General features: G+C 42.7%; 1 protein-coding gene across 1 annotated transcript; it reads left to right on the forward strand.

Annotated features, from left to right (window-relative positions):
* Positions 1–824: 824 nt before the first annotated feature.
* Positions 825–24,920, forward strand: smox (spermine oxidase). Its single transcript, XM_084082993.1, has 9 exons — positions 825–928; positions 8,367–8,601; positions 11,742–11,968; positions 16,281–16,454; positions 17,181–17,651; positions 18,049–18,200; positions 19,781–19,938; positions 23,460–23,620; positions 24,486–24,920. Exons 2-9 carry the CDS (start codon positions 8,394–8,396, stop codon positions 24,636–24,638), a joined length of 1,704 nt encoding a protein of 567 aa, XP_083939119.1. The 5' UTR covers positions 825–928; positions 8,367–8,393; the 3' UTR covers positions 24,639–24,920.
* Positions 24,921–25,979: the final 1,059 nt, after the last annotated feature.

The raw sequence follows: 25,979 nt of genomic DNA on the forward strand, positions 1-25,979 counted from the left end.
GGCATAAAAGGGACAAGGACTGACATACAGAGATCTCCTTATATGGGAATAAAGGGGACAAGGGCTGACAGATACAGAGATCTCCATATGTGGGCTAGTGGATTGGCAGTGCAACGTAGGTGTGAGGGCTGCGTAGTGGCTCGAACCTCTAGTTATAGCTAAAGTTGTGTTGGTGTTGTTGGTGTTGTTTTCTTACAGTGGTGTGTAGGCCACTGCAGAGTAATCTGACAAATGCAACCCTCAAAACTGTTTGTAATGCTGCAAGGTAAAAAAAAACTAAAAAAACATATCTACAAGCTCACAGTATAGATCGACTATAGGTTTGAAGTGGTTAATAAATCAATGCTTATTTTTATGGGGTATGGGGACCCCCTGGAACGCCCCCAAGGACCCCCTGACCCTTTGATAGGACCCTTTGAGAATCTATCTATCTATTTATCTATCCATCTATCTATCTATCCGTCTATCCATCCATCCATCCATCCATCCTTCCTTCCTTCCTTCCTTCCTTCCTTCCTTCCTTCCTTCCTTCCTTCCTTCCTTCCTTCCTTCCTTCCTTCCTTCCTTCCTTCCTTCCTTCCTTCCTTCCTTCCTTCCTTCCTTCCTTCCTTTCCTTCCTGCCTTCCTTCCTTCATGAGATGATCAAGCACAGCACACACAGTAGAACAGATGATGAGTCGCTCAGCACTACACGGCACAGGGCAGGCGCTCCGCACCGAGGGGCCGGTCTTCTTCCGCGGATAAACGACGTCATCGTCCTCCTCATATTTATTAATCGGAAGGCAACGGCCACGGAGAAACTGGCTGCTTCTGGTTTCAAGACACATCAATACAAAGCGGAGCAGCACCGGGTTGTAGGACAACACACTACACACAAAGCCAAGCGGAGCGTTTAGAGGCATTTAAACCTGAAGACCCACGGAGTGAGGTAAATGATGATGATGGTGATCACCGCCTGTCTGAGGCTTTGATTTGATTCATGACAGAACAGCTGACGTGTTAATGATCCCCGTCATTAGACACTAGTCTGTGGGAAATGTGGTGCTTAGATTCCACACTGTAAATGTATGAGTAGATCGCTGACTTTAGTTGTTGTTGTGAGAGATCAGATCCATCCTTTAGCGTAGCGAGTTATTTGATAGACTATAGCCTAATAAAATAATAAAACGATACATACATCTAAACAGAAGCCTATTACGTCAATTATGATGATATTATGCATGATATTTATACATAAATATTGGTGGGGATTTAGATTTTGATGTGTTACAGATCAGATGTAATATTTTCCGCTTTATTTGAAAAATAAATGTTATTGTATTAAAACAAAAATAGAAAACCCTATCCATATGGTCAGGGTTTTCTATTTATTTTTCTTATTTTTTTGCGATTTGCGTTATTATCATGGTTATCATAGTAACTGTAACTGAAATGAACTTGTGTCTTTGTTTCAAAGTGCAGAGAGCTGCCACTCTGGCACATAGCTACTTAATTACGTGGCAGCGATGACTGGGATACACCGTATAGCCTACTCACTGTTCGCTGCTGTCAGCAAAATAACAGATAAGACGAGGACAATGTCATCACCACTATCTTCACTTTTATGCTCAAGTCGTATTTTATGGTTTTACACATTCTCGCCGACTTGGCACATAATTCATTTATGTCTGTCTGCAGCCAAAAATCTAAATCGCCCAAGACAAACCGCGAAGAGTCGCTGTATTCCCGAACCTTATGTCCTCAAAGTTTTCTTTTTTGCCTTAATACTGTTTGTTTGGGGTAATTGTTGAGTTCACGTGAGGGTGACGGGTGAGGGGAGGGGGGGGGGTTCGCTCCCTGCTCCCCTCCAGCCCCAGTCATGAACTGAAAGTAGGAAATGTTTCAAACTGCATGAACCCTTCTAACAGAGAAACACCACCTGTCATTTTTATTGTTGGGTCGGCATTAACTGTACTGTACTGGCAAGTTCAACTTCTTTATGACAATGTGTGTTTACGTACAGTGTTGATACAGTATGGGCTCTGTGTCTATTTATTTAGATCATAACGGTGTGGAATTGATTGGTCAAGAAGGGAAGGAGAAAGAGTAGATATGAGTGGCAGTGGGGGTATCTGCCCTCTTGAAAAATATGTGTGTGTGTGTGTGTGTGTGTGTGTGTGTGTGTGTGTGTGCACACGTGCGTGCGTGTGTGTGCGTGCGTGCTTGTGTGTCATCTTCAACTTTGAGTCAAAGTTGTTGTTTTTTCCTCCCAACAAAATAACAACAACATGCTGTGTTGGTGGTGGTGGTGGTGTGTGTGTGTGTGTGTGTGCGTGCGTGCGTGTGTGTGTGTGTGTGTGTGTGTGTGTGTGTGTGTGTGTGTGTGTGTGTGTGTGCGCGCGCGTGTGGTTGTGTGTGTGTGCGCGTGTGTGCGTGCGTGCGTGTATGTACTGTATGTGGATGGAGAAGCATGGGGGAGGGGGGTATCTCTATTTCCAACATCCCTGCTTGGGAACTCCGGAGACGGAGTTTGAAGAGGTGTGGAATGTCTGGGTCTTGGCACAGGGCCCCATACACCAGACCAGAGCACACACACTGCCAGGGTATTATTATTATTTATGTTTAATGCGTTATAGGAAGTGTTGTTAAGTTTCCGTACAAGCACACCCTGGCAGAGACTGATAAAGCAGTTGGGGGAAATGATGGCATGCAGCTGTGTAGGGTGCAGTGTGAGGACAGTTGTCTGGATTTAAAGCAGATGGAAATGCCCAGCGTGGGTGGACCTGAGTGAGACCTCAGTCTGCCTCTCCATCAACATATACTGTACCTCCTGAGCCTCAGGGACCACCCATTCTCCTAGAGAAGAATAAATGGGTTGAGGGGAGAAAAACAATGAGTATGGGGGATTGTGTGTGTGTGTGTGTGTGTGTAAATTAGTTTGACATGACACCCCAGCCCTAATCCTGTGTAGCACTAGCCAGACGATTGCAGATCTCCGCCTACCGATCTGTACTGATTCAATGTAGAAACTAAAACTGAGTGGAAATAATTCGAAGAGGGGAAAAAACTGCAATGCAGACCAATGCAAAGTGTTAAGGGCGGCCCTTCGTATTGGGACACTGTCAGGATACGTTTTCAAAGCAGTAGACATGCATTTGTCAGCGGCCACACTCACCGCTGTTCTAGCCAATATATTGAATTTAGATGGTACCCAGACGGAGATCTCTGATCGTCTGGCTGTGTGAGACTAACCCGTCCTAGCTATCCCCACAGACTACATTGATTGTACAAGCGTTGTGTGACTAGACTACACGTTCTGTTTCATGGACGTTGATGTCAGATGGCTGTCACATGTCATGTGCATTTTCAGGCATTTACTGTAGTATGGACAGAGATGATTTAAGCTAAAACTCTCATGTGGAGAGAGATCGTGGGGGGCCTGAGTGGAATGAGAATGTTTTTGAGGACACAAAGGTGATAATTAAAGTGGCCCAAAGGTAGCAGTAAAATAGCTCAAGTCAAGTAGTCCGGCAAGTTTTATCAAGAGATTTGTAACCGGGACAGCAACATCTTGAAACGGCCGATTCTGCAAATGCCTTCTAAATCAGTAGTTCTCACACTTAAAAGATTTTTTTCAAAAATGTTCAAAAATAACAGTTGTACAAGCTTGCAGTGACGTGCTGTGAGCTTGTATATCTGCGAGTGTACAAATGTACAGTATTAGACCACGGTCACAGTTACAAATGGATAAATTAACACTGAGGATTGTGCGATGTAGGCCTAAATAACAATCAGTCCATTTCGTTCCTGCTCAGATCTGTCTTGACGCTTGGAGGATGTACTGTAGGGCAGCCGTTTCTAGGTCAGCCTTGGTCACCCCCACCTCCCAATGCCCTCCCTCACACAGGCACGTGTGCACACAAACACACGCTAGAAGGCCAGCCCACCAATAATCTGTGGTGGGTGAGTGCACTGCACAATCCTGACTGTTGATTTAACCCTGAGAGTGTAAAAAATGGGCTCACAGCGTTATATTAACACTCAGGATTTCCCAGGGTGGTGACATGTGGTGAGTGTATTAAGCAGAAGGAGATAATAGCAGCCACAGCCAGGGAGAGATGCACGGGCTGCATATCTCTGTGTCTGTCTGAGGTGTTCAGACACTTTCTATGTCAATGTAACTGCAGTTTTTGCATGTGTATATTTCTACGTTTGTATTTTTGTTGGTCTCTGGGTCTGTCCCTTTCTCTCTCCGTCCATCATTTGTGCGAATGATGTATGCAGTATGTACTGCTTTAGGAATCGTGATCTGCTGCACTGCTAAGATGAATCTGTGTTGTACATCATTTTAGATATAGGTCACATACATTTACAAGCAGCCGATGGTAAGGTGTCCAAGGGTCACCCTGGTCATTGTGTCGTGACTATGTTCCTGTATTCCTGGAAAGATTGTGCAAATGAATAGCTGAGAGAATATAAAGGAGACAAGAAGATGAAGGGGTGTAGAATTATTACTTTCTTTATGATGAGAAAAGAAAAACAATGCTGTATGGAATACAGAGATTTTGTCCTTTTTACTCAGCTACATTATAAAATGCAAGTGTCTTTGGCTCTTCTGGTCTCCACTCTATGGTCATGTGATGCAAGCAGCTGAGGGGTCAAAAGTGACAATGCTGAAGGGAACAATCTGTGAAGCTGTAATTGCTGTTCCTTAAAGAGGAATTTCTACCCATAATCTCATGGATTAAAGTTCTCAGTTACCACGACTGATTACAGTAATTTCTATAAGATTAAAGAGTATTGGAATGGGTCAAACTAGCAATTAAATGCATGTTCTATTGTTAAAATTGTAAATTGATGTTCATTGATTTATCTTCCATAAAACCCTAATGGTCTTGGATATTTCAAAGGTTAAACCATCTACAATTTCTTCAACTAGTTCGCTGTACGTAGAACAGAAAGAACATACTGTAGGTTTATAATGATAGTACCTAAACATCATAATTGTACATATTGTGCTAATTGTTTAGGAAACACAGCGCTATTGTGGAGGACTCCTTTCACGCTGTTTCACAAATCACAGATTGGGACAGCATAACAAAAACACTCAGTCGTGAGATTAGTTTTTGCTCTGCGTTAATCCCTGAATGCATCTGAATGTATCTTGTCTCAGGCATCACTGTAATTGTCTCCGCCAGGCCGAAAGGCATGGCCGAGACTTATGTTTTGCACCCTGTCCATCCGTCCGTGTGTGTGTGTGTGTGGTTCCGTCTGTGAACAGCTAATCTCCGGCACCGTAGGCATAATGCAAGCGAAACTGTGCACACACACTCCCTGAATGCCAGAGCAGAACCTCTGCCCCAAATTTCTCACATGGGCCTGTTATAGCGCCACCTGGAGGCCGATTTTTGCAAAACAATGTTTTGACAGTACTCCTACAAATGTTGTCCAAACATCACACAAATCGGTACAGAGTATCTCTATAGTCATTAAACGAAACGGGTCTTTCAGATTTTTCCTGATCGGCTAAGATTAGCTACCAAAGTTTGCAGTGCTCCGTTTTGAACAAAATGCCTCAAATCATGAACACAGTGTGCAATTTCCGTGAAATTTTGCAAGCAAATTCCCACTAGGCCGAGGAGGAAATGCCACTTGAACATTTTCAAATCAGCCTCATGGTGGTGCTATAACAGGCCCATTCACGTTTTTACCTATAACAGCACCGATCTGTGTAAAACTTTGTATGCGCAATCCCTAGAGGCCAAGGAAAGACCTTTGCCCTGCATTTTTCACATCTGCCTTTTATAGCGCCACCAGGAGGCTGACTTATGTAAAACAATTGTTTTGATATTACTCCTTCAGAGACAGTAGTGTTGTAGATGGCTAGTTAGATTAAGAGTCCATAAGCCTGAACAGACAGGTTTCTGACATGAGCCTTGCATATCTCATCGCCTGGAGGGACGATTGGTCTTTGATTGTTAATTCACAAAAAATATATAGTTGTTGAATTGACCTGCTGGCAGAATTGGCCTGCTGGCAGCATGCATAAGAGATATGGCGCTGATCAGCCTATTAGGATGCAGAATTAGAAACACACACGCACGCACGCACGCACGCACGCACGCACGCACGCACGCACGCACGCACGCACGCACACACACACACACACACACACACACACACACACACACACACACACACACACACAGACACACACACACACACACACACACACACACACACACACACACACACACACACAGCCACAGCTGTGAGTTGATGTTTGGAATAGAGTATTTTCAAGCAGTTTGACTCCAGCGTGTTTTCTCTCTACTGTACCATGTGGGCCTCCATGTGTCTAGTGTTGCTGCGGTAACAAAGCAGGGAGCTGGTTGGTTCCAGAGGCAAGGGCACGCAAAGCCATTGGCGTTCTGCTCACATACAGATGTCCATGAATCAACTCACCATATTGTTATTTAGAAGGTTACTGAACTTCAAAGCTGACCCCATAGCTATAATTCCAGATTATACAAGTGTAAGAGATTCAAATTATTGGGTTTTCCTTCAATTTGCAGCAAGACCCCTCAGAAAATATTGCAATGAAATAACAATGGAAACAAAAAACAACAACTAAAAGAACAGTGGGGGTGTCACCACAAATTTCACTATACGATACATGATATTGAGCTCACGATAATGATACGAGACAATATTTTAAGTTTTTTGTTTGTTTATTTATTTTCAAATTATCATCAACATCAACGTTGCCCATCATCTTCAGTTTGCTGTGGTGAAAGTTAATACACTTAATAATGTCAGGATCTGTCTCCTTGTACTTTTATTATGTAGTGATGTTTAGTGTTATCTGTTTTGCCTAGTTACTGTTACCTGTCTTGTCTCACCCAGAGTGTAGAAGAGAGAGTAACGTCAAACTTTGATCTCGCCGCAAAGCGGGCTGCTATGGGCTATAGTTCTAAACATTGGAACTATTTCATTGAGCTAGACAGAGCACTTTCGCATTGCATTCTTCCAATGTGATCAACAGTAGTGTCAGAACTCTCTTATATGGCTCTGGTCTCACCTTCCTGTGATTTCTCGTTTTCTCCACCTGTGTTCTGTTAGTCTCCCAGCCAATCCCTGTGTTGATTGTCTTTGAGTTTCACCTGTGTCTAGTTAGTCCTGACTCCTGTGTCTATTTAAATCCTCAGTTCCTTACCTTCTCTGTGCTAGATCACATCTTAAATGTTGTCATGAAGTAATGTTACAATCCTGTTCCTGTGTGTTAAATGAGAATAAATACTTAGCATTAGCACATGTCCAGTCCATATATGAACAGGACGTACAGTATCTGTGTGCTCGCAGTCGCCACAGAGACACCCTTGAACTTTATATAGTAGATATTTATTTATTCATTTATTTAAATGTGCAATTATAAATATAACGTTTCGGGTGCCTGTGTGTGGAATGTATTTAAATAATATGAATTATGTGCAGTGTGTGTTGGTCCTGCCTTAATAAAAATGTTGTTGTTTGAATGATTGTGTGTTGTGTATGCACAGCTGTGTGTGTGTGCGTGCGTGCGTGTGCGTGTGACAGGCAGACAGGTCCATTGTCCATAAGCCTCGTTGACTGGCTCAGGGTGATTGTGTAATTATTTTATAGCTTGTAAATGATGTGTTTGTCACGACCACTACATCACAAACAGGACTGTGTGAGTGAGTGGGTAGTGCTCTCTGCTTTCTGTTGTGTTATGTAGATGTTTAAAAAGCTGAGAGACAGCAAAATTAAGACACTAGTAGGATTTAATGAGGCCAGTTAATGATACATATGGATGCAGAGACAAACATCCTGACCACCAACAACGTTGATAGATGCATAATAGTGATTTTTCTGAGCATTTAAAAACAAAAAGTGGCTTGCTGAATAGGGATGGGCATTGGGGCATTTTCTTGTAAGTACACGTGGAGTGTTGACCTGACCGGTTAAACATAGCGTGATCCTTGATGTCATATTTGTACGATTTCATTTTACATGACCCATAAGCCTAACATGACAACTGTATCCCACGGTTAACCGTTTAAACGTTCCATCCCTATTGCAGACTACAAACTGTGTCTTTCAGTGGAACATTTGGATATATGCTCAGGTTTAGAATTAAATGAAATGGGTTGATGCAATAGATAGTGATTGAATAGGTTTTGAAGGAATGGTACTGTATATATTTCGCTTCCAACATATTCGGCCCCCATCTCTTACCCTCTTCTCCTGCGTAGAGGTCGGACGTCCCCCTCCCATTCCAATCACATGCTGTCTCCCTCTGTCTATGTTCTGTTTTCCAAACTTTTAACTAATTTATTTTCTTTTTTTCCTCCTCATCTGTCCCCCAGCACCCCTAGGAGACGAGCTTGGACGGCATGCAAAGTTGTGAAATTTCATCAGACGGTACTGATGATCCTCTTAGTAGCGGCTTACGCACTCGTCGGCAGCCTCGAATAGTGGTGATTGGCGCTGGCCTGGCAGGTCTGGCTGCAACCAAGATCCTCCTGCAACACGGCTTCTCTGATGTCACAGTCCTAGAGGCGTCAGAGCGCATTGGGGGGAGAGTTCAGAGCATTCAGCAAGGTAAGAAGATGTGATATTATTTTTTTATTGCCTTACGTCAATGGACAAATATGTTGTGCCAGGGACCGCCATAAGAGAAGATTTCACAAGATTTGTCAAATTGTTTTGAAAATAGCCAATCTACAACTTCACAGTTGATTTGCTGTGAGTTTGTAGATTGGATTTTTTTTTAAAAGCCAAACAATAAAATAGAGCTTGAGAGTTTAAACTGTTCCTCATTTTGCTGGGAACCCATTGGAACCCCCTCAATGACCCATGGGGGTCCCTGGACCCCACTTTGAGAAACAGTTGTTATGTACAAGCTTGCATAGCGGCACGAAGTGACCCGCTGTGAGCTTGTATATCTGCTATTTTTGAGAACCACTGTTCTAAAACCTGAACCTGAAACCTGAAAAACGTATGTTGCTATATATATAGCTGAAAAAGGTGACAAAGGGCATGCACATGAAACAACAATAAAATCCACACACCAGAATGTTGCTCCCTGTGTGGGTATTTATATATTATTATTATTATTATTATATACTGTATGTAGCTAAAATAAAAAATGACACAGATGCTTTCCCTGCAGGCCTCTCTGTTAATTCAGTTACTGGCAGAAGCATTGTGTATTTTGCCTTTGGGAGGACTTCATATTTGCCTTTACTTAGTGTCTTTGTGCTGCATATGATGAATTCAACTGCAGTTAAAGGTAGGGTAAGTGATTTGCATTGGTTAAAATAAGTGTTAAATAGCTCTATATTCTGATAGTACTCATTGCTATAGAGTGTTTGTTCAGTAGTAGGAGTCTCCTTGTCTCTCCAGCTCTTTATTAAACAGAAAATGCATTTTCGTTTCAGTTTCAGTTTCATTTCCAATTTTATCCAACCAGGACAGAGAACTCAATCAGGATACATATTAAACAAGTGAAATTGGAAGTGATGACACTAAGAAATGAGCAGGCAAAATTGGAACTGGAACACTATACAAATTAAGCTTAAAATTGGTACTTTCTCCTGATTGGCTGAGATTTTGACACCTACCGAAAAATGTATTTTCTGCTTATTAAAGAACTGGAGAGACATGGAGACTCCTGTTACTGAACAAACACTCTATAGCAATGATTACTATCAGAATGTAGTATTTTAACCTTTTAACAAAATACATTTTGTTTTAACCCAAAAATATCACTTACCCTACCTTTAAACTATTAACTGATTAGTCAGCATCTAATGTCTCTGTTTTCCATGGAACAAAGTTTAACTGCCTCAATAGTGGATATCATAGGATATACAAACCTTTGCCAGATTATGATCAATGAACGATTATTTAGAAAATATATATCTACAAGCTCACAGTGCATCGCATCGAGCTTATAGTTCGGCAATTTTAGCAATTTTTGTACAAAGAAATATAATACAGGGTTAAGTGGTTAATCAGATAAATCAATTCAGTCAATTATAAAATATCTATTCCAATTTTTCCATGTCGATTCAATGACATATAAGAAATAAACCTTGCTCCTCGATTATTTGGTTATAAGTCAGTTTATTGGTTCTAAATATCAGTTTCGATATATTTTTGGTTAATTTCCCAGCCCTAGCTGGAGCCTGGGAGCCTAAAGGATCTTGTGTTTCATGATTAAGATTTGTGTCATGTAAATCTTTGTTCATCCTCAGCCTATCTTATATAAATTAATCTCAAAAGACATCCGCTACTGACACTGGGTTGGTCCATTGTCCTCTGGGAAAACTATGAAAGTGACACCATTCGTATGTAGGTTTTAACTGGGGTGTTGATTGAATTGACTCTTTCCTTTGACAGTCTTATCACCCCATCACACCAGCCTCTGTATTGCAGCTAAGCAGCGAGCACATTTTGTTTTTGTATCTTGCAGTTTCATTCACTGTGAACTTATGTAAGTGCTCTTTTAAATTCGTGTCATGATAATCTCACGGTAGGCATTGAAGTTGAAGGGATACATTTTACGTAATGCTTATTGCTTACACAGCACACCATATGCAAGAGTAGAGTCACCATGAGAGGACAAATCCATGTTTCATTAGAATAATTCTAATACAACAAGTTCATTCAGGTTTACTCTTCCAGGTCTGGTTGTTCTGCTTTTTACCTCTGAATGACATCTCCTCTCCCATAAAGTCCTCCTCTGCCTACTCTAATAGGCCTTCTTTGATTGAAAATGAAGGGTTAGGGGTTGATCATTATATGATAACGATGATTAACCTTATTGTCTGCATGCAATGTTGATGCTCCACGACTGAAAGATTAATTCTACTGTTGCTCTTTATGTAAATCACCTGCAAAAGCCCCTAAAGGAAGAAAGTAAGAGGAAGACTATCATAATCAATGTCTAAATAGTTCTTCAAAGCAGTCTAAATACGCAAGAATATGCTTCCAGCATGGTTTCTTCAGGAGTTTGCAAAGTAACAAATATAGCCTAAAAGCCTTTACACTGATCTCAGCAGACGTGAACGGGAATCATTTGTGTTTCCCGTTCAAATCTGCTGCTGAGCCAATCAAACAAAGCTATGGAACACTGAACCGGGACAGGAAACGGGTATGCCACCCTATGGAAACCTGAGACTACAGTTATGCACAGAGCTTATAGGCTACAAGTTAAATCTGAGTCTGAAAGGGTTTCAATGTTCATTTGTCAGTGCCGTGCATTCTACACTTCTCATCTCTGGCCTACCTAGAGGGAAAACGAAGTCACAGCGACACATTGCCGGTGATCGATCAAGCAGCACTAATAAACGTTTTGTGTCCCCTCTCTTCTCTTGTCTCTGCCTAGTAGACTACTAGAGGAAATACATACTCTGACAGTAACACTTGTCACGTGTGTTGCGCGTGAACAAAGACACACACACAAGCTGGTGTACGAGGAAGCAGCCCCAATATCACTGTTTCACACGCACAATGTAGATTTGCTTCATTCTTGTTAGTCTGGCAGTCCCACACTGGTCTCTTGTGTATTTCAGAGGCTGACTAAATACATGCGTAATGTGTGCATATCAGGTATCTATCTATCTATCTATCTATCTATCTATCTATACCGTATATATACAGTACATAAGAATCTATCCTACCCTATTCTAATCCAACCTTCCTGTCCAATTCTAATTTCATTGTGCCTCTTACAGGAACAGCAACTTTGGAGCTAGGAGCCACCTGGATCCATGGAGCCAACGGTAACCCAGTGTATCACCTGGCAGAGGACAACAGGCTGCTGGAGGACACCACGGACGGGGAGCGGAGCGTGGGACGCATCAGCCTGTACACCAAGAATGGCGTGGCCCACTACCAAACGAGCAGTGGCAAAAGGATCCCCAAACACCTGGTGGAGGAATTCAGCGACCTATACAACGAGGTTGTACATGTACATAATGTCTACGGTACTTACTGTATGAGTGTATGTGAAAATGTGCTTCTATGTGAAACATAGAAGATAAAATATGATACAAGATACAAGGTTTCCGGCCGACGATATACTGTATGTGTTCACATGCACATGGGTCATGATATATACACCTACCCACTCAATTCCAAAGCATTTGCACCTGGGGTCAAACACACACACACACGCACACGCACACGCGCACGCGCACGCGCACACGCACACGCACACACACACACACACACACACACACACACACACACACACACACACACACACACACACAGAGAGAGGAAGAAGTACACTGGCCCACTCAATTGAAAACATGTCTATATTTGCTTGCATCTGTGCACAATGTATTGTGCAGTGACCTATCGGGGAGCTGGATTGAGGTTACATAAAACCTCATATAGCATATTTGAACCAGAAGCACATACAGTATGAAGGTTTGAATTATTTGATCACCCAGGTGCGCATGCAGCCCCGCTGCACAGGCACACCGTACTACACGTTTTGATGTGGCTGTGCCTGTACTAGTGACACGTCTCTGTGTGATCGCCTCCTTAGAATGTAGATAGCAACACAGAAATAATATGTTAAGAGCCAGATGCACAAAACTATAAAGACAATTGTCTTATATTACTGTTCCCTGTCACAAGCAACTCAGATGGCCTGACCCTTTAAAATGCCAGGTGCAGGGCAGAAGCAAATATCAATGAAAAATAGAGGCCGCACACTGGGTCATGCTCCAAAAGATTAAGGATGTTGAGGACGTCTGGGGATACACTGTAAATGATCAATGAAATTACACTGCTGTGTGCGTAAATGCACACAGCTTCCCTCAGCGAGGGAGAGAGACCTATCATTTCTACTTTTTATGTTTACGGTACTAGTTAACGTTAGGGAAGGGCTACTTCAGAAACAATAATTTAAGTCACTGTGTCGCTCAAATACCGGCAGAAGTGGATGTCTCAGTGGTCCATGAGTTGATGCAGTTTTCCCAGTGGGATAATTTGACAGCGCGAGAAATAGGCTGTGTGTGGAGTGACTGCGTGTGAAGAACATCATTTGTGTGTGTCTCGCGATCATTGCGTGACAGTCGGTAGCTCTGTTAAAATGCTGAAATTCTACCAGCTAAAATAGTTTTCCGTTTGACAAGGTAGCTTCAATAGCTGTGGTTTCCATTAAGGTGAACAAGGTATTCTGTGTTGATGAGAATTATGGTATTTTCCTATTTTCTTGTGATAACCTTGTTACCCACTTTGGGTGACAGTGAAGCCGTCGGCCTTGCAGAGGTTTATTTTGGACCCAAAGAGAATGGGTTCAGTTTTACCCTGGTGTAATGATAGTTTGTTATCAGAGAGCCAGGTGCAGATTTGACAGAGTTCAGAGCTAAGGGTTTTTTCAACCTGCAGTTTGTCCTTGTTCGCGACCAGGAGAGCCGAGTCATCCATAAACAAGAACAAATTGCAGTCACAAGCTGATGTCATGTCGCTTCATATACTAGGAACAGTAAAGGCCTAGTATGCTTCCTTGCAGAACGCCACAGCTCACTGGGAGGGGTGGGGACAGGGTTCCGTTCACCTCCACCACCTGTTCTCTTCCCTCCAGATAGGAATGCATCCAGTTCACTGATGTGCTATCAAAACCGATTGCTTTTAGCTTATCAATCAATATAGATAGAGTGATTTACGGTGTCGAATGCCTTTTGGAGATCCAGCATGACCTTGCCGCAGTATTTGCCCGCGTCCACCTCATGTTTGGTTGTTCAAATAGAGTAGGCATGTGTCAGTGGAATGAGATGTTCTGAAGCCAGGTTAGTACATTCGTACATTCATTTTTTTTTCAGCAAGATACTTTTCAACGTGTCATCCCGACACTTAACGAGTCACCAACAAATTCTTAAAAGATTAGATTGTGAATATTTAGGATACATACCGGTATGTTTTTACATTATAATGATAGTTTTTTTAATAAAAAAAAATCTTCTTCTTTGTTTGTTTTTCCAAATATAAAATGTCCCACGTACATGGACAAGTCTTGCCACTGACACGTTTGTCCATGTATTGTACGGACATGTTGATGAACCCTGATTATGTGGCAGCCATAGTAGTATCAAAGTTATGTCCATATTATGATCATGGATATGCTATGCGATATCTAAAAGTGTGAAAAACAAATCCTTCATTTCACCACGTCTTTAAGTCCTCCACCGTCACTGTGTTGTGTTCTTTGGGATTACTGACTCCAGCTTTGACTCTGGTACTGGTATAGACCCCTTAACAGACGACGTCATACTGGCTGCGTGCAGCCAGTATGCGCGCAACGAAACCCATTATATCAGGTCTCGTTAGGACGCGTCTCACTAGCCAACACACACAAGAGGGGGTTGGGGTGTGCTGAAACCAGTGCACCCCGAAACAGGTTGGGAATTGATTGCGTGAAACAATCACCTGTGCGTCCAGGCTCAATGTTAGTAAACAAATAATTGGTCTATTGTCTGTTCTTTTGGATTATGTGGCACCGACTCTGGCACATGCACTACTAGGTTGTACTGATGAGAAACGTAATTAATATTCTCTCATTATCTACATTTTTGTCATTTAGAAGAGCGTCCGTCCATCTGTCCATATCTGTTTGTCCGTGGCTAATCTCACAAACTACTGGGCTAATCAGTGCCAAAATGATTGTGCACAGTGCACACTGCCAGTAGGCCAATGAAATAAATCCCAGAATATTTTTCACATAATTGTCATTTTGTTTTGTTTGTGTGATATTTCACATTTTGTGATAATCTCATACTGCCACCCTCCACCTGACATTAGGGATTAGGGAAAACACACTGTTATTAGACCGTGCCAATGCTTATGTTTACTTTTCTATTCTTCTTGTATTTGTTTTGTATACCATTTCTCTTAACACACTGTATAAGGCTTCTGTGTTTGAGAGAAATGCACCATTGAAGTCATTACATACTTAGCCAATAAACAGATTGTGATTGAGGTTGTCATGCCCGCATTCATTTGTTTTCAGTGTTTTTGTGGTTCTAGTCTTAGATTGATCCAAGAGCACATTAATACTAAGCATTGATCTGATCCCTACACAAGTTGACACCCTGTGCTGTGTAAGAAAGGGCTTATTGTTCCCTCTGACAAATCCATCAAAACAACAAGTTTGCTCAAATACTGAATAATTACATCATAGGTTACAGTTACAGACTTAACCCATTAAAACCGGGAATACATCTGTGTAACCACTTAAACCATTATTTTATACTTTGGCTATTCAAGAATATCAGATATACAAGCTCAAAGGGCGCTATGAGCTTGTAGATCTGCACAAAAAAAATCGTGAAAATATGGTGCAAATCTTTAAATATATATTTTTCAACATTGTTTACTCAAATCTTTGCTTCTGGAGATTCTACCAATGTCTTCTAAATCCTAACAGGTTTATTCTTTTTTTTAAACTTATGTTGCTATATATCAGTGGCTCTCAAACTTTTTCATGTCACCAAAATGATATGTACAGTATTTGTCCGCGGACCCCACCATCTCAAAATATTTTGTTCCAGGGACGCCCAGAAGCAAAGATTTGAGTTAAAAATGTATATATTCAAAGATTTGCACCCATTTTCATGAAAAAAATAATAAAGTAGATCTACAAGCTCATAGCGCTATGAGCTTGTATATCTGCTATTTTTGAATAGCCAAAGAAATCTAAAATGACTCGGTACACAACTTCTGTCTTTACTCATTGTAATGCCTGATATAGGGTGCGTTCAGAAATGCGCACCAGGAGCACACTCGCCTATTCATTTGTATTGGCTAGTGCGCCAATGGATGCCAAGAAATAAAACACTCCAAAGTTCTATAAAAGGTGAACGTGCCACAACCGGAAGTTCTGGTTGTGGCACGCTCATGGCTCTGTAATGTGACATGTGAGCTTGTAGATCAGATATTTTAGGCATGCGACACCAGCACACGCAACCAAGTATACATCAGGCTCATGTCTCGTCCTATAAGTCTACCATTAAAGTAGTAAACCTGGCTAAAATCTGAAACAGCATTTAGCAATGTGTTTTGTTAACACGTTGCGCGCACACACACACACACACACACACACACACACACACACACACACACACACACACACACACACACACACACACACACACACACACACACACACACACACACACACACACACACACACACACTTCACAGTGTATCAAACGTCCATGTAATAACGTCCTTGGGCTTGTCTACCTGTCTCTGTGTCCCAGGTGTATGAGTTGACTCAGGAGTTCTTCCAGAATGGGAAGCCAGTTTGTGCAGAGAGCCAGAACAGCGTGGGCGTGTTCACGCGCGATGTGGTCCGAAAGAAGATCATGTTGGATCCCGATGACCTGGAGAGCATCAAGAGGCTCAAACTGTCCATGCTGCAGCAGTACCTCAAGGTACACATGAATCTGAAAATGTTTACACACTCAGAGTTGTGTGTGTGAGTGTTATGGCTGTCCTAGTCTTGCGTATCCAGAGAACTATTCCACAATCTCCGAATGCTACAGTATATAGAGTATGGAACTACACCTCCCAAAAGCCAAGAAAGCTTTTCTGTTCACGAAAATGTATTTGAAAATATCTTTAAAACATATTTTTGAATTCCCATTTCTGATAAGCAGCAAGTTACATATGCTTTGACTAATTTGATTTACAGTATTAAATTAAATTGAGGCGAGGGCAAATTCAATTTAGGCGAGTAGTTGCGAACGCGGAAGGAGGCGCGCCGCCTCCGCCCAAGTGGAGCTTACTATGAAAGTCTGCTCGGCTTGTGTGTGTGTCTGTGTGCAGTGCACTGCCTGGGTGCGGCCAACAGAGTGCGCCAGAGTGCAGCTACAGTCAAAACACAAACACACACACACACACACACAAAAAGTCTGTAAATATACAATATTTTCGACCTGCGTTCGCTTCCAGCGTTCGCGCGTCTTACTTGTTTATACTACTCAGTCCTTACTGGGAAATGCCAGGATTTTTTTTTTTTTATTATCTATGCTTTTAATTGTTAATTTAATGAGTGTTACACGGTATGTGTTTGTTTTGTTTCATTGTAAGTATTGTAGGTAAAATCACTATATCTCTGGGAATGTCTTCCTGACTCCCTGTGTGTCATTCCTCCCCAGGTGGAGAGCTGTGAGAGCAGCTCCCCCAGCATGGACGAGGTGTCGCTCAGCGAGTTTGGAGAGTGGACAGAGATCCCAGGAGCCCACTACGTCATTCCAGAGGGCTTCATGAAGGTGGTGGAGGTCCTGGCACAGGACATCCCCTCCCACACCGTCTGCCTGGGAAAACCCGTCCGATGTATTCACTGGAACTACTCCACCAACCAGCAGGAGGGGGGGGAGGAGATGGCCGGGGGCAACGGCCATCTAGGATACTGCGGCGACAACCACAACGAGGACCGCCGCCGTGGCAGCGGGGGGGGCCAACCTCGCGGCAAATATGACCACTTGATTGAGGGTTGCTACCCCATACACGTGGAGTGCGAGGACGAGGAGTGGATCGCAGCCGACCATGTGATCATTACAGCGTCTCTGGGTGTGCTGAAGAGGAGCCATGAGTCCCTGTTCTCCCCCTTGCTGCCCGAGGACAAGGTGACTCTCAGTGAACATGTCAGCATATCTAGATGGTACAGTGCAGCGTAGCAGTTAATTCATTAAGACCGGGAAAGCATCTGTGTCATTTTAGATTTGAGCTAAAAAAGCATTATTTTATGCTTTGGCTATTCAAAAATAGCAGATCTACAAGCTCATATCTGCTATTTTTGAATAGCCAAAGAAATCTAAAATGACACAGATGCTTTCCCGGTCTTAACCCATTAAGACTTACTTACTTACCTACCTACCTACCTACCTACCTACCTACCCACTTACTTACTTACTTACTTACTTTTTTAATGTCAATGTCCCGTAATTGTTGAATGTCATGTTTTTATGTTACGGTAAGTGGACTTGCTTGATAATAAACTCAATGCTTCATTTTCATTTCAAGGTTCTGGCCATTGAGAAATTGGGTATCAGCACCACAGACAAGATCTTCCTGGAGTTTGCTGAGCCCTTCTGGAGCCCCGAGTGCAACAGCATCCAGTTTGTCTGGGAAGATGAGGCTACGCTTGAGCAGCCAGTGTACCCAGGGGAGCTGTGGTAAGATGAGAAATGATGAGGGAAGGTGGGATAACATTATGAAACATAATGGCACAGTATGATGACACAAGTTAACAACAAAAAGAGTAATTGGGTTACAATAGCTAGGATAGACAAATCTTGGGAGGAAGAGAATAAATGATCAGAAACTCAAGTGCAAAGTTAATATATCAACAACTAGAGTTTCGGGGGGCTACGCCCCCCTCAACCCCAGCCGCGCACGGGGCCCAGCGTGGGTGCGTGTATATTGGGGTACCCAAATCGCCGGAGTAAAAGTGTCCAAAAGGAAAAAAAAAAAAAAAAAAAAAAAAAAAAAAATTGGAAAAAATGTTAATAGTGATTGTTACTTTGGTGGTCCGCGGACCCCCTGGTGGTCCGCCGACCCCTGTGAGTGTTGGGACCCCCGGGGACCCCCCTGGAACATGGCGGACCCCTTCGGCAGTTTTTTTTTTTTTCATGCACGGTTTGCTTGTTTCTGTCGCTTGTTTTTTAAAACCTGGCAGCAAACTTGGCAACCCGACTGACATCACTGACCTATCCTTGGTATTTGTACTTCCGGGTTGCATAATGATGACATCACTGTCGAGTCCTGTGGTGTCATGAACCTAGGCAGGTTTGTTTACCAGATTAGCCTGGGCAGCGTGCTGTGCTGTGGCTGTTTGTTTTTGTGTTTGGGATGAACATGGCACGTGAAGGACGGACATATTGTGATCGAGACATGAGTGAAGTGAAAGTAACGGCCTGGGTGGAACAAAGGAGGTACGTAAGAAGGGGGGGGGGGGGTTGAAGCAAAGGAGCTGTGTGTGTGGTGTTGTGGAGGACATGGGCAGAGTGCAATGGCGGCCGCTCGTGTTGTTTCGGCGAAACCCGTCGCCGTGCGGTGTCGGTGGTGTGCACGGTAAACGGTACGAAGCTGCCTCCCCTTCCGTTTTGTCCGACATTTGGTGAGTAGAATTAATTATGTTGCGCGGTGGAAAAGGTGTAGTGAGCAATGAGATGTCCCCTACGCGACGCGTAAATTCAGCGCGGCCGCCGTGGCGAGTCAGTTGGCGACATGTGGTCTGGCGGTGCGTTGTTTATTCGATAACAGAGCTGTGGGGTGTCGCACCGAGGGTGCGGAAGTCGCTCGCCATTTATATAGTTAGATACCGTCAACGAGTAACTTCCCCAGTAGAAAGATGGTGTAATCCACTGGGATGTTCCAACAGTGTAGGGAGAGTTGGCCCAGAACATAGAAGTTGCTGCTTGTGTGCCTCATGTGAACCATCGAAGATTACTGTTTTCTGCTCTGTGTTTTGGTTCCTTTGCGCCCGGATTAACTCCAGCATCTCCTCAGCCATGAATGTTATCACATTGCAGCAACCTTGTTTGGTGGCTGAATTTCATCCACGTTTGACCAGTGCAAACGTAGAATTGTATCACTACACTGACACTGTGTGTGTGTCTGTGTGTGTGTGTGTGTGTGTGTGTGTGTGTGTGTGTGTGTGTGTGTGTGTGTGTGTGTGTGTGTGTGTGGGTGGGGTTAATGTATAGTATAGTAAATGTGCAGCTCCAGTCTAATACTTCTTTATTGCCACCAGGTACAAGAAGATCTGCAGCTTTGATGTGCTGTACCCTCCGGAGCGCTATGGACACATGTTGAGTGGCTGGATCTGTGGCCAGGAGGCTCTACTGATGGAGCGCTGCGATGATGAGACTGTAGCCGAGGTCTGCACCGAGCTACTCAGGCGATTCACAGGTAAACAGGCCATAAAAGAGCTCCTGTCCGCAATTTACAACAGGATTTTACAGCAGGATCTAGGAACCAGGCACGCAAATCCCGGGGGAGACGGGGGGGGGGGGGGGGGGGGGGTTTCGTCCCCCCCTAGCTTCAGATTGGACCCCCCTAAGTCATTTAGTATAGTAAAAATAAATGTTAAAATAATTCATTTTTTGATAATAAATCAGTAAAATCAGGCAAAAATAAGAATTAAATAACATAACCCTAACCTAACCCTAAACCTAACCCTAAAACCGAAAAAAAGTAACCAAAAACCGAGAAGAAACGAACAAAATAGGCCAAAAAAACTAAGCGACCCCCCCCCAAGCCTCAAGCCAGATTTTCGCCCCTGGTAGGAACAGGAAACAAGCCATCAAGGCTTTTTTGTGTCATCCTTAGGCATTTAGCATTGCTTGCGTAATTGTACTTGCTGTACTGTTTGCAAACTGTTAATCAATCAATGGTGCCATACACACACACACACACACACACACACACACACACACACACACACACACACACACACACACACACACACACACACACACACACACACACACACACACACACACACACACACAGCCACGCACACAGCATCAAAGAAAAGGTTATTGTTCTTGCTTAACAGTGGGTTTCACTCACGGTTAGCTTCTATGAATCAGTAAACTAACACTGTCACAGTAACCCTTGGTATGTTACATGCTCAAGTGCATCACCGCAGCTCTGCCAATTTTAGTGCAGTGACTCAATAGAGATTGAGCTTCCCCATTCAGTTCTTGTGTTGCACATAAAGGAAATCACGTCATCAGCCTATTGCTTTGAGGCGTGGTGATTTCCTAGCAAAGAGATTTTATCAATGAGTCAGATACTATGTAGGCTATCTGTAGAACACTGGAATGACTCATAACTACCCCTGGGTCAGTAACCGCTTTGGTCTAAAGATAAAAACTACTGTATGCTAAAGTTTTCCCAGAAGTTAGAGAGAGTGATTCCTAGTTAGGAGGTCATAGGCTTGAGCCCCGCCTCAGCTCATGTCTCCTATTCCTACTCCAAAGTGTAACAGGACCTCAATCTCCATATTGAACAGAAACTCTACCAGCTGAGTCAGTGTGGCTAAAGCCTAACTCCTGCTTCTAAAAGTGTCGTGTGACATGTTGCAATTATGTATTTTCAAAATGATGTCTTTTCAATATGCCATGTATAAAACACAATGATAAGGTAACTTCGACTAAACATAAACATGAAAAGACATTTAGTGTGTTGGTTTACCTACTGTACAGTAACTGTCAGTGGGCTTAACATGTCAGACCAGCACGTGACTCACTCACTGTGACTTATATTTCTATTTTACTTCCATGACTTGTCTCCTATTACTTGAGAGTAATAGTGTGAAAAGTATAGTACATTTTGAACAAAAAAACTAAAGACAAATTGTGGAAAAGGCTGAAAAAGAGGGAGATTTAGAAGGGGAAAAAAGGCTACCAATAATGGGAACTGCACCTTGTGTACTGTGTAACTTTGCACATCAGTTACACATGAGCAGCTCTAGCAGATCTCAGATGGGCTTAGAGGTAGATAGTTAATATTAACTCCCAACTTGATTGCAACACTGGAAACTTCGATTTGTACGTATACACATAGTCCTCCTGAAGAGGAGCATAGATCCAAATCCAAGCATTAACTCTCTAACAACTTGGTGAGAGATGACTACGCTGATCATCAGCGCAATTCAGCGCGGTTACAACCGAACCGGGCTGAGGTGGACACACCAGCAGAACTGGTTCTCCACCATGCCGAACTGAACTGTACCACGCTCAAAACCCTAATGGAAAGGTACCTTTATAGTTTTCTGTTAAGAAACCTGTGAACCCCATCCTCTGTTTCTGATGTTTAGTAGCATACAATGAATGTTTACCCTTCTCAAAACTGACATAAAAGGGAAAACTGCAGTATATACCCTGTATAGGGTAAGGGTTTAGACAATGCTTTTTAAACTAATTGTATTACTATTATTACAGAGTCACCTCCTGTTTGACCTTGTAGGGAAGAATACTTGGTCCAACTGCCTGCCCAAGCCAATTAGCTCAGAAATGGATCACATGTTAAAGTGCTATGTTTAGCATTATGTCAACAATGCAGTTACTGTCACTGCATGATTCACTGGGCTCTAGATGCATACTGTAAACGTACACCCATATGTATACAGTATATGCATGTACTATACACACAAACACAAACATACTTAAACATACACACTAGCAATTATTGTATACTTCTATTGTATACTATAGTTTTTGTGTATGTTAAAATCACACACACACACACGCACACACACGCACACGCACACGCACGCACACACACACACACACACACACACACACACACACACACACACACACACACACACACACACACACACCAGATTTAGGTCACTAATCCTGTCAGCTGTGTTTTCATTATATACAGTATATACTAGCGTGTGTCCTTAGAGACCTATGGGCTGATTAGTGATAGCAGCCTTGGCTTGATTGTCCCAGTGACCTGACTGACACTCAGAGTCACTGATAATCTTTACTTGAACTTCACTGTCAGACCACTCTATTGCTCACAGAATGTGTCTGTGTGTCACACAAATTCTTTCCCTGGCATAACTCGGACAGTGTCCCACCGTTTGGTCTCAAACTGGCTGTGTGTGTCTCATATGATCCTGAGGTGTCCAGAGCTGAATGGCAATTCGGACGGACTAACGGTTTCCGAGAACCGAAAAATCACAAATGTCTGTATGTGTCGACCTGCTGCGGGTCTGAGAAAGAGGCAAAAATGATTTGTGTGTTCTGGAGATTGTATGCATCACATTTCAATGTATTTATTTATTTTGGGAAATTTCCCCCCCTTTTCTCCCAATTCAGACATGCCGATTGCCGAATTCCCCATGCATGTGTGTATTCTTGTCTGCTGACCCCTACTGGTTGGTCTTCACAGTTCAACACCCCTGCTGACAGGCCTCGTACCAGTCTCTGGTGCAGTGGCTTCTCTCCCGCGCACACGACCAGTTGTCCTCGTTTGGATGCCCGGCCAAGCCGGAGGCACCGCAGAGGATTTGAACTTTACGCCTGCTCTACCTAATGCGCCCAATGCAATCAATTTCGGCTCAATAACAGAGCATTGAATCAGTTGGAGGTTGGGGTGGAGGTGGTAGGTTACTGATGCAATCATGCAGTGTCAGGATGCAGCGAATGAGTAGCATAGGGGACTGTCATTAAAGAGACTGTCTGGTTTGTGAGGATTAATGTGATTGGTGAGTGCAACATCATCAGTTGACTCATCTGTCAGAGAGCTATACCAGCTTGACTATGTGACCTGCTTGAACTAACGCAATGCTCAATTGAATAAAGTGAGTGCTCAGTGACAGAGAACATCCCTAGATCCTTATTATATAACGTAATGTGGCACTCTCACTGTTTGATTTTGATGTTCGTTCTTCTTTCCTCTATCCACAGGGAACCCTGACATTCCAAAGCCAAGGCGTATCCTGCGCTCATCTTGGGGCAGTAACCCTTACATCCGCGGTTCTTATTCCTTCACCAGGGTGGGCTCCAGCGGCGGGGACTTCGAGAGGCTGGCAATGCCACTGCCTTATGCCAAGAGCACCAAAGCTCCGGTGAGTTAGTTTAGAAGAGCACAGTTTTGCAGCATATGTTTCTAATGCTCTTAACAATGTGATTCGCTGTACAATGAGTGGGCAGGTAATGTACAATAGGAATAAATGGACATGACGATTTTATGTGCATTTTCACCATGTACAGGGGAAGAGTACACACTTTATAAAATAAATATGGTTATTTAGGAGTCCTTGGTGTGTTCACAATACCTCTGTGAACTCATAGGACCTTGCTAATGTACTGTAGCTGTGTCATCATTACTGCGTCACCTCATAGCGAATTGAGTTATGGAGTCATGGCACCTGGTTTCAGGCCCAGAAGTCTAGACCCTGAAACATGAAGCTGCAGTGTGTGTACATGTGTCTGTGTGTGGGAGAGTGGTGATGGTGGGGACGGTGGCGGTTCATAGTAATACAGGCGTGGTGGGGGAGGGTTTTAGTGGTGAATGCTGACCTCTCTACAGGCCATGAATGTCTTTTTGCAATTTCTTTTCAGATTTTACCTTTTTTACGTCTTTGAAAAACGCTTTGTAAATGTTCACTTTAGATTAACTCTATTTCAATAAAGGCTGTGTTCCTTTTCTTCCTTCCAAAGTCCCCCTGGGGACAGTCTGAATAGGATGGCTTAGAGACAGGGAGGACTTGTGTCAACATGAAATGTGGTTTTACTTCTTTATTTTTTATTACTCTTCATTTTGTACCTGCCAACTCCTCTCCTTCACCAACCCTCTTGGCTGTGTTATTGTCATATGTGAAATATGACATGAGAATGTGACGCTGAACAGGTTCTCGTGTGTACTGTATTATGAAATGTGCTGGTTCTTACTGTTACTCCTCTCCACTCCACTCTTCCCCAACTTCTCAGCCTCTCCAGGTGCTGTTTGCTGGTGAAGCCACCCACAGGAAATACTATTCCACTACCCATGGTGCTTTGCTGTCGGGCGAGAGAGAAGCCACTCGCCTGATAGAGATGTACCAGGACTTGCACAGTGCTCAAACCACAAAGCCTAACATGTAAACACGACTAAACAAAACCACTGACTAGTGAAAACAAATAAAACTCTGTGATTAAAACTTTCTGTATTACTAAGAAAAGTGATTAAGTTATGACATAATGGTAGCTGGGGCATTATAACAAATAAGTATTATTTTTACTGTATCATAGATCTAAGACGTATACTAGATTTTATTTGAGACTTATTGTTCAAATGTTGCCAAGGGTCCTGTACTTTATTGTCTTTATCATTCTGTTGTTGTTTTTTTAATCAGTACAATTATGTTTATAATAACATCATTTATAATTTAAGGTCTTTTTTTTTGTAAGTGCCTTCTTGTACTTATATTATGTTGTTTCAAAAGAATCATAAAAATAAAACTGATACAAAAGATATTCAAATAAAATATTGTAATTGTCATTTATGGTCATAGCTTCTTCTGGTTTATTAATTGAACAACATTATAATAATTTTACAGAGGCCTGGAAGTGCAAAACACAGCTTTACAAAAAACAAACCTCTTCTTGTTCTACAGAAGCTTTCCTCTTCTGTAGGATGTTCTGAAAGCCAACATACAGAGGAGAAGACAAGGTGAAAGGGGGACAGAGAGAGAGATGCAGGCAGTTCAGTGTGTGAGAGAGAATATATTTTGCCCCTATGCCTAATGTATGCTCCATCATACAAACAACATTGTCAGCAAAAATTGCAGATGATTATCTACAAACTAGATAGGCTATTTTCGACATGCAAAACACAAGTTTAAATCAGGCTTAAGTGACCGTCAAGACTTCCACCCACATCAACTTTAAGTGAACAACTTTAAGTGAACTAATATAGTGAACTGTACTTGTCAGCCATCTGTTAGCTCAATGGGTTGAGACGCAGTATTCATGATCCAGAGGCCATGAGTTCAAATCCCATTGATGTCTTTCCTATGATTCTTTCCTTTGCAGACTGGCTTCCAGAAGATCAACTGAAAACTACCAGGAAGGCTATATTTGTCATCCAACTGTTAGCTCAATGGGTTGAGACGCAGTATACATGATCCAGAGGCCATGAGTTCAAATCCCATTGATGTCTTTCCTATGATTCTTTCCTTTGCAGACTGGCTTCCAGAAGATCAACTGAAAATTACCAGGAAGGCTGTACTTGTCAGCCATCTGTTAGCTCAATGGGTTGAGACGCAGTATTCATGATCCAGAGGCCATGAGTTCAAATCCCATTGATGTCTTTCCTATGATTCTCTCCTTTGCAGACTGGCTTCCAGAAGATCAAGTGAAAACTACCAGGAAGGCTGTACTTGTCAGCCATCTGTTAGCTCAATGGGTTGAGACGCAGTATTCATGATCCAGAGGCTATGAGTT

The sequence above is a fragment of the Gymnoscopelus microlampas genome, assembly GCF_963454915.1.
Source record: "Gymnoscopelus microlampas genome assembly, chromosome: 2".
NCBI classification, from domain to species: domain Eukaryota; kingdom Metazoa; phylum Chordata; class Actinopteri; order Myctophiformes; family Myctophidae; genus Gymnoscopelus; species Gymnoscopelus microlampas.

Coding starts and splice junctions, on each gene's coding strand:
- smox (XM_084082993.1), top strand. CDS start 8,394: ATGCAAAGTTGTGAAATTTCATCAGACGGTACTGATGATCCTCTTAGT. Junction 11,969..16,280: donor TCAGCGACCTATACAACGAG/GTTGTACATGTA, acceptor TCTGTGTCCCAG/GTGTATGAGTTGACTCAGGA. Junction 16,455..17,180: donor TGCTGCAGCAGTACCTCAAG/GTACACATGAAT, acceptor ATTCCTCCCCAG/GTGGAGAGCTGTGAGAGCAG.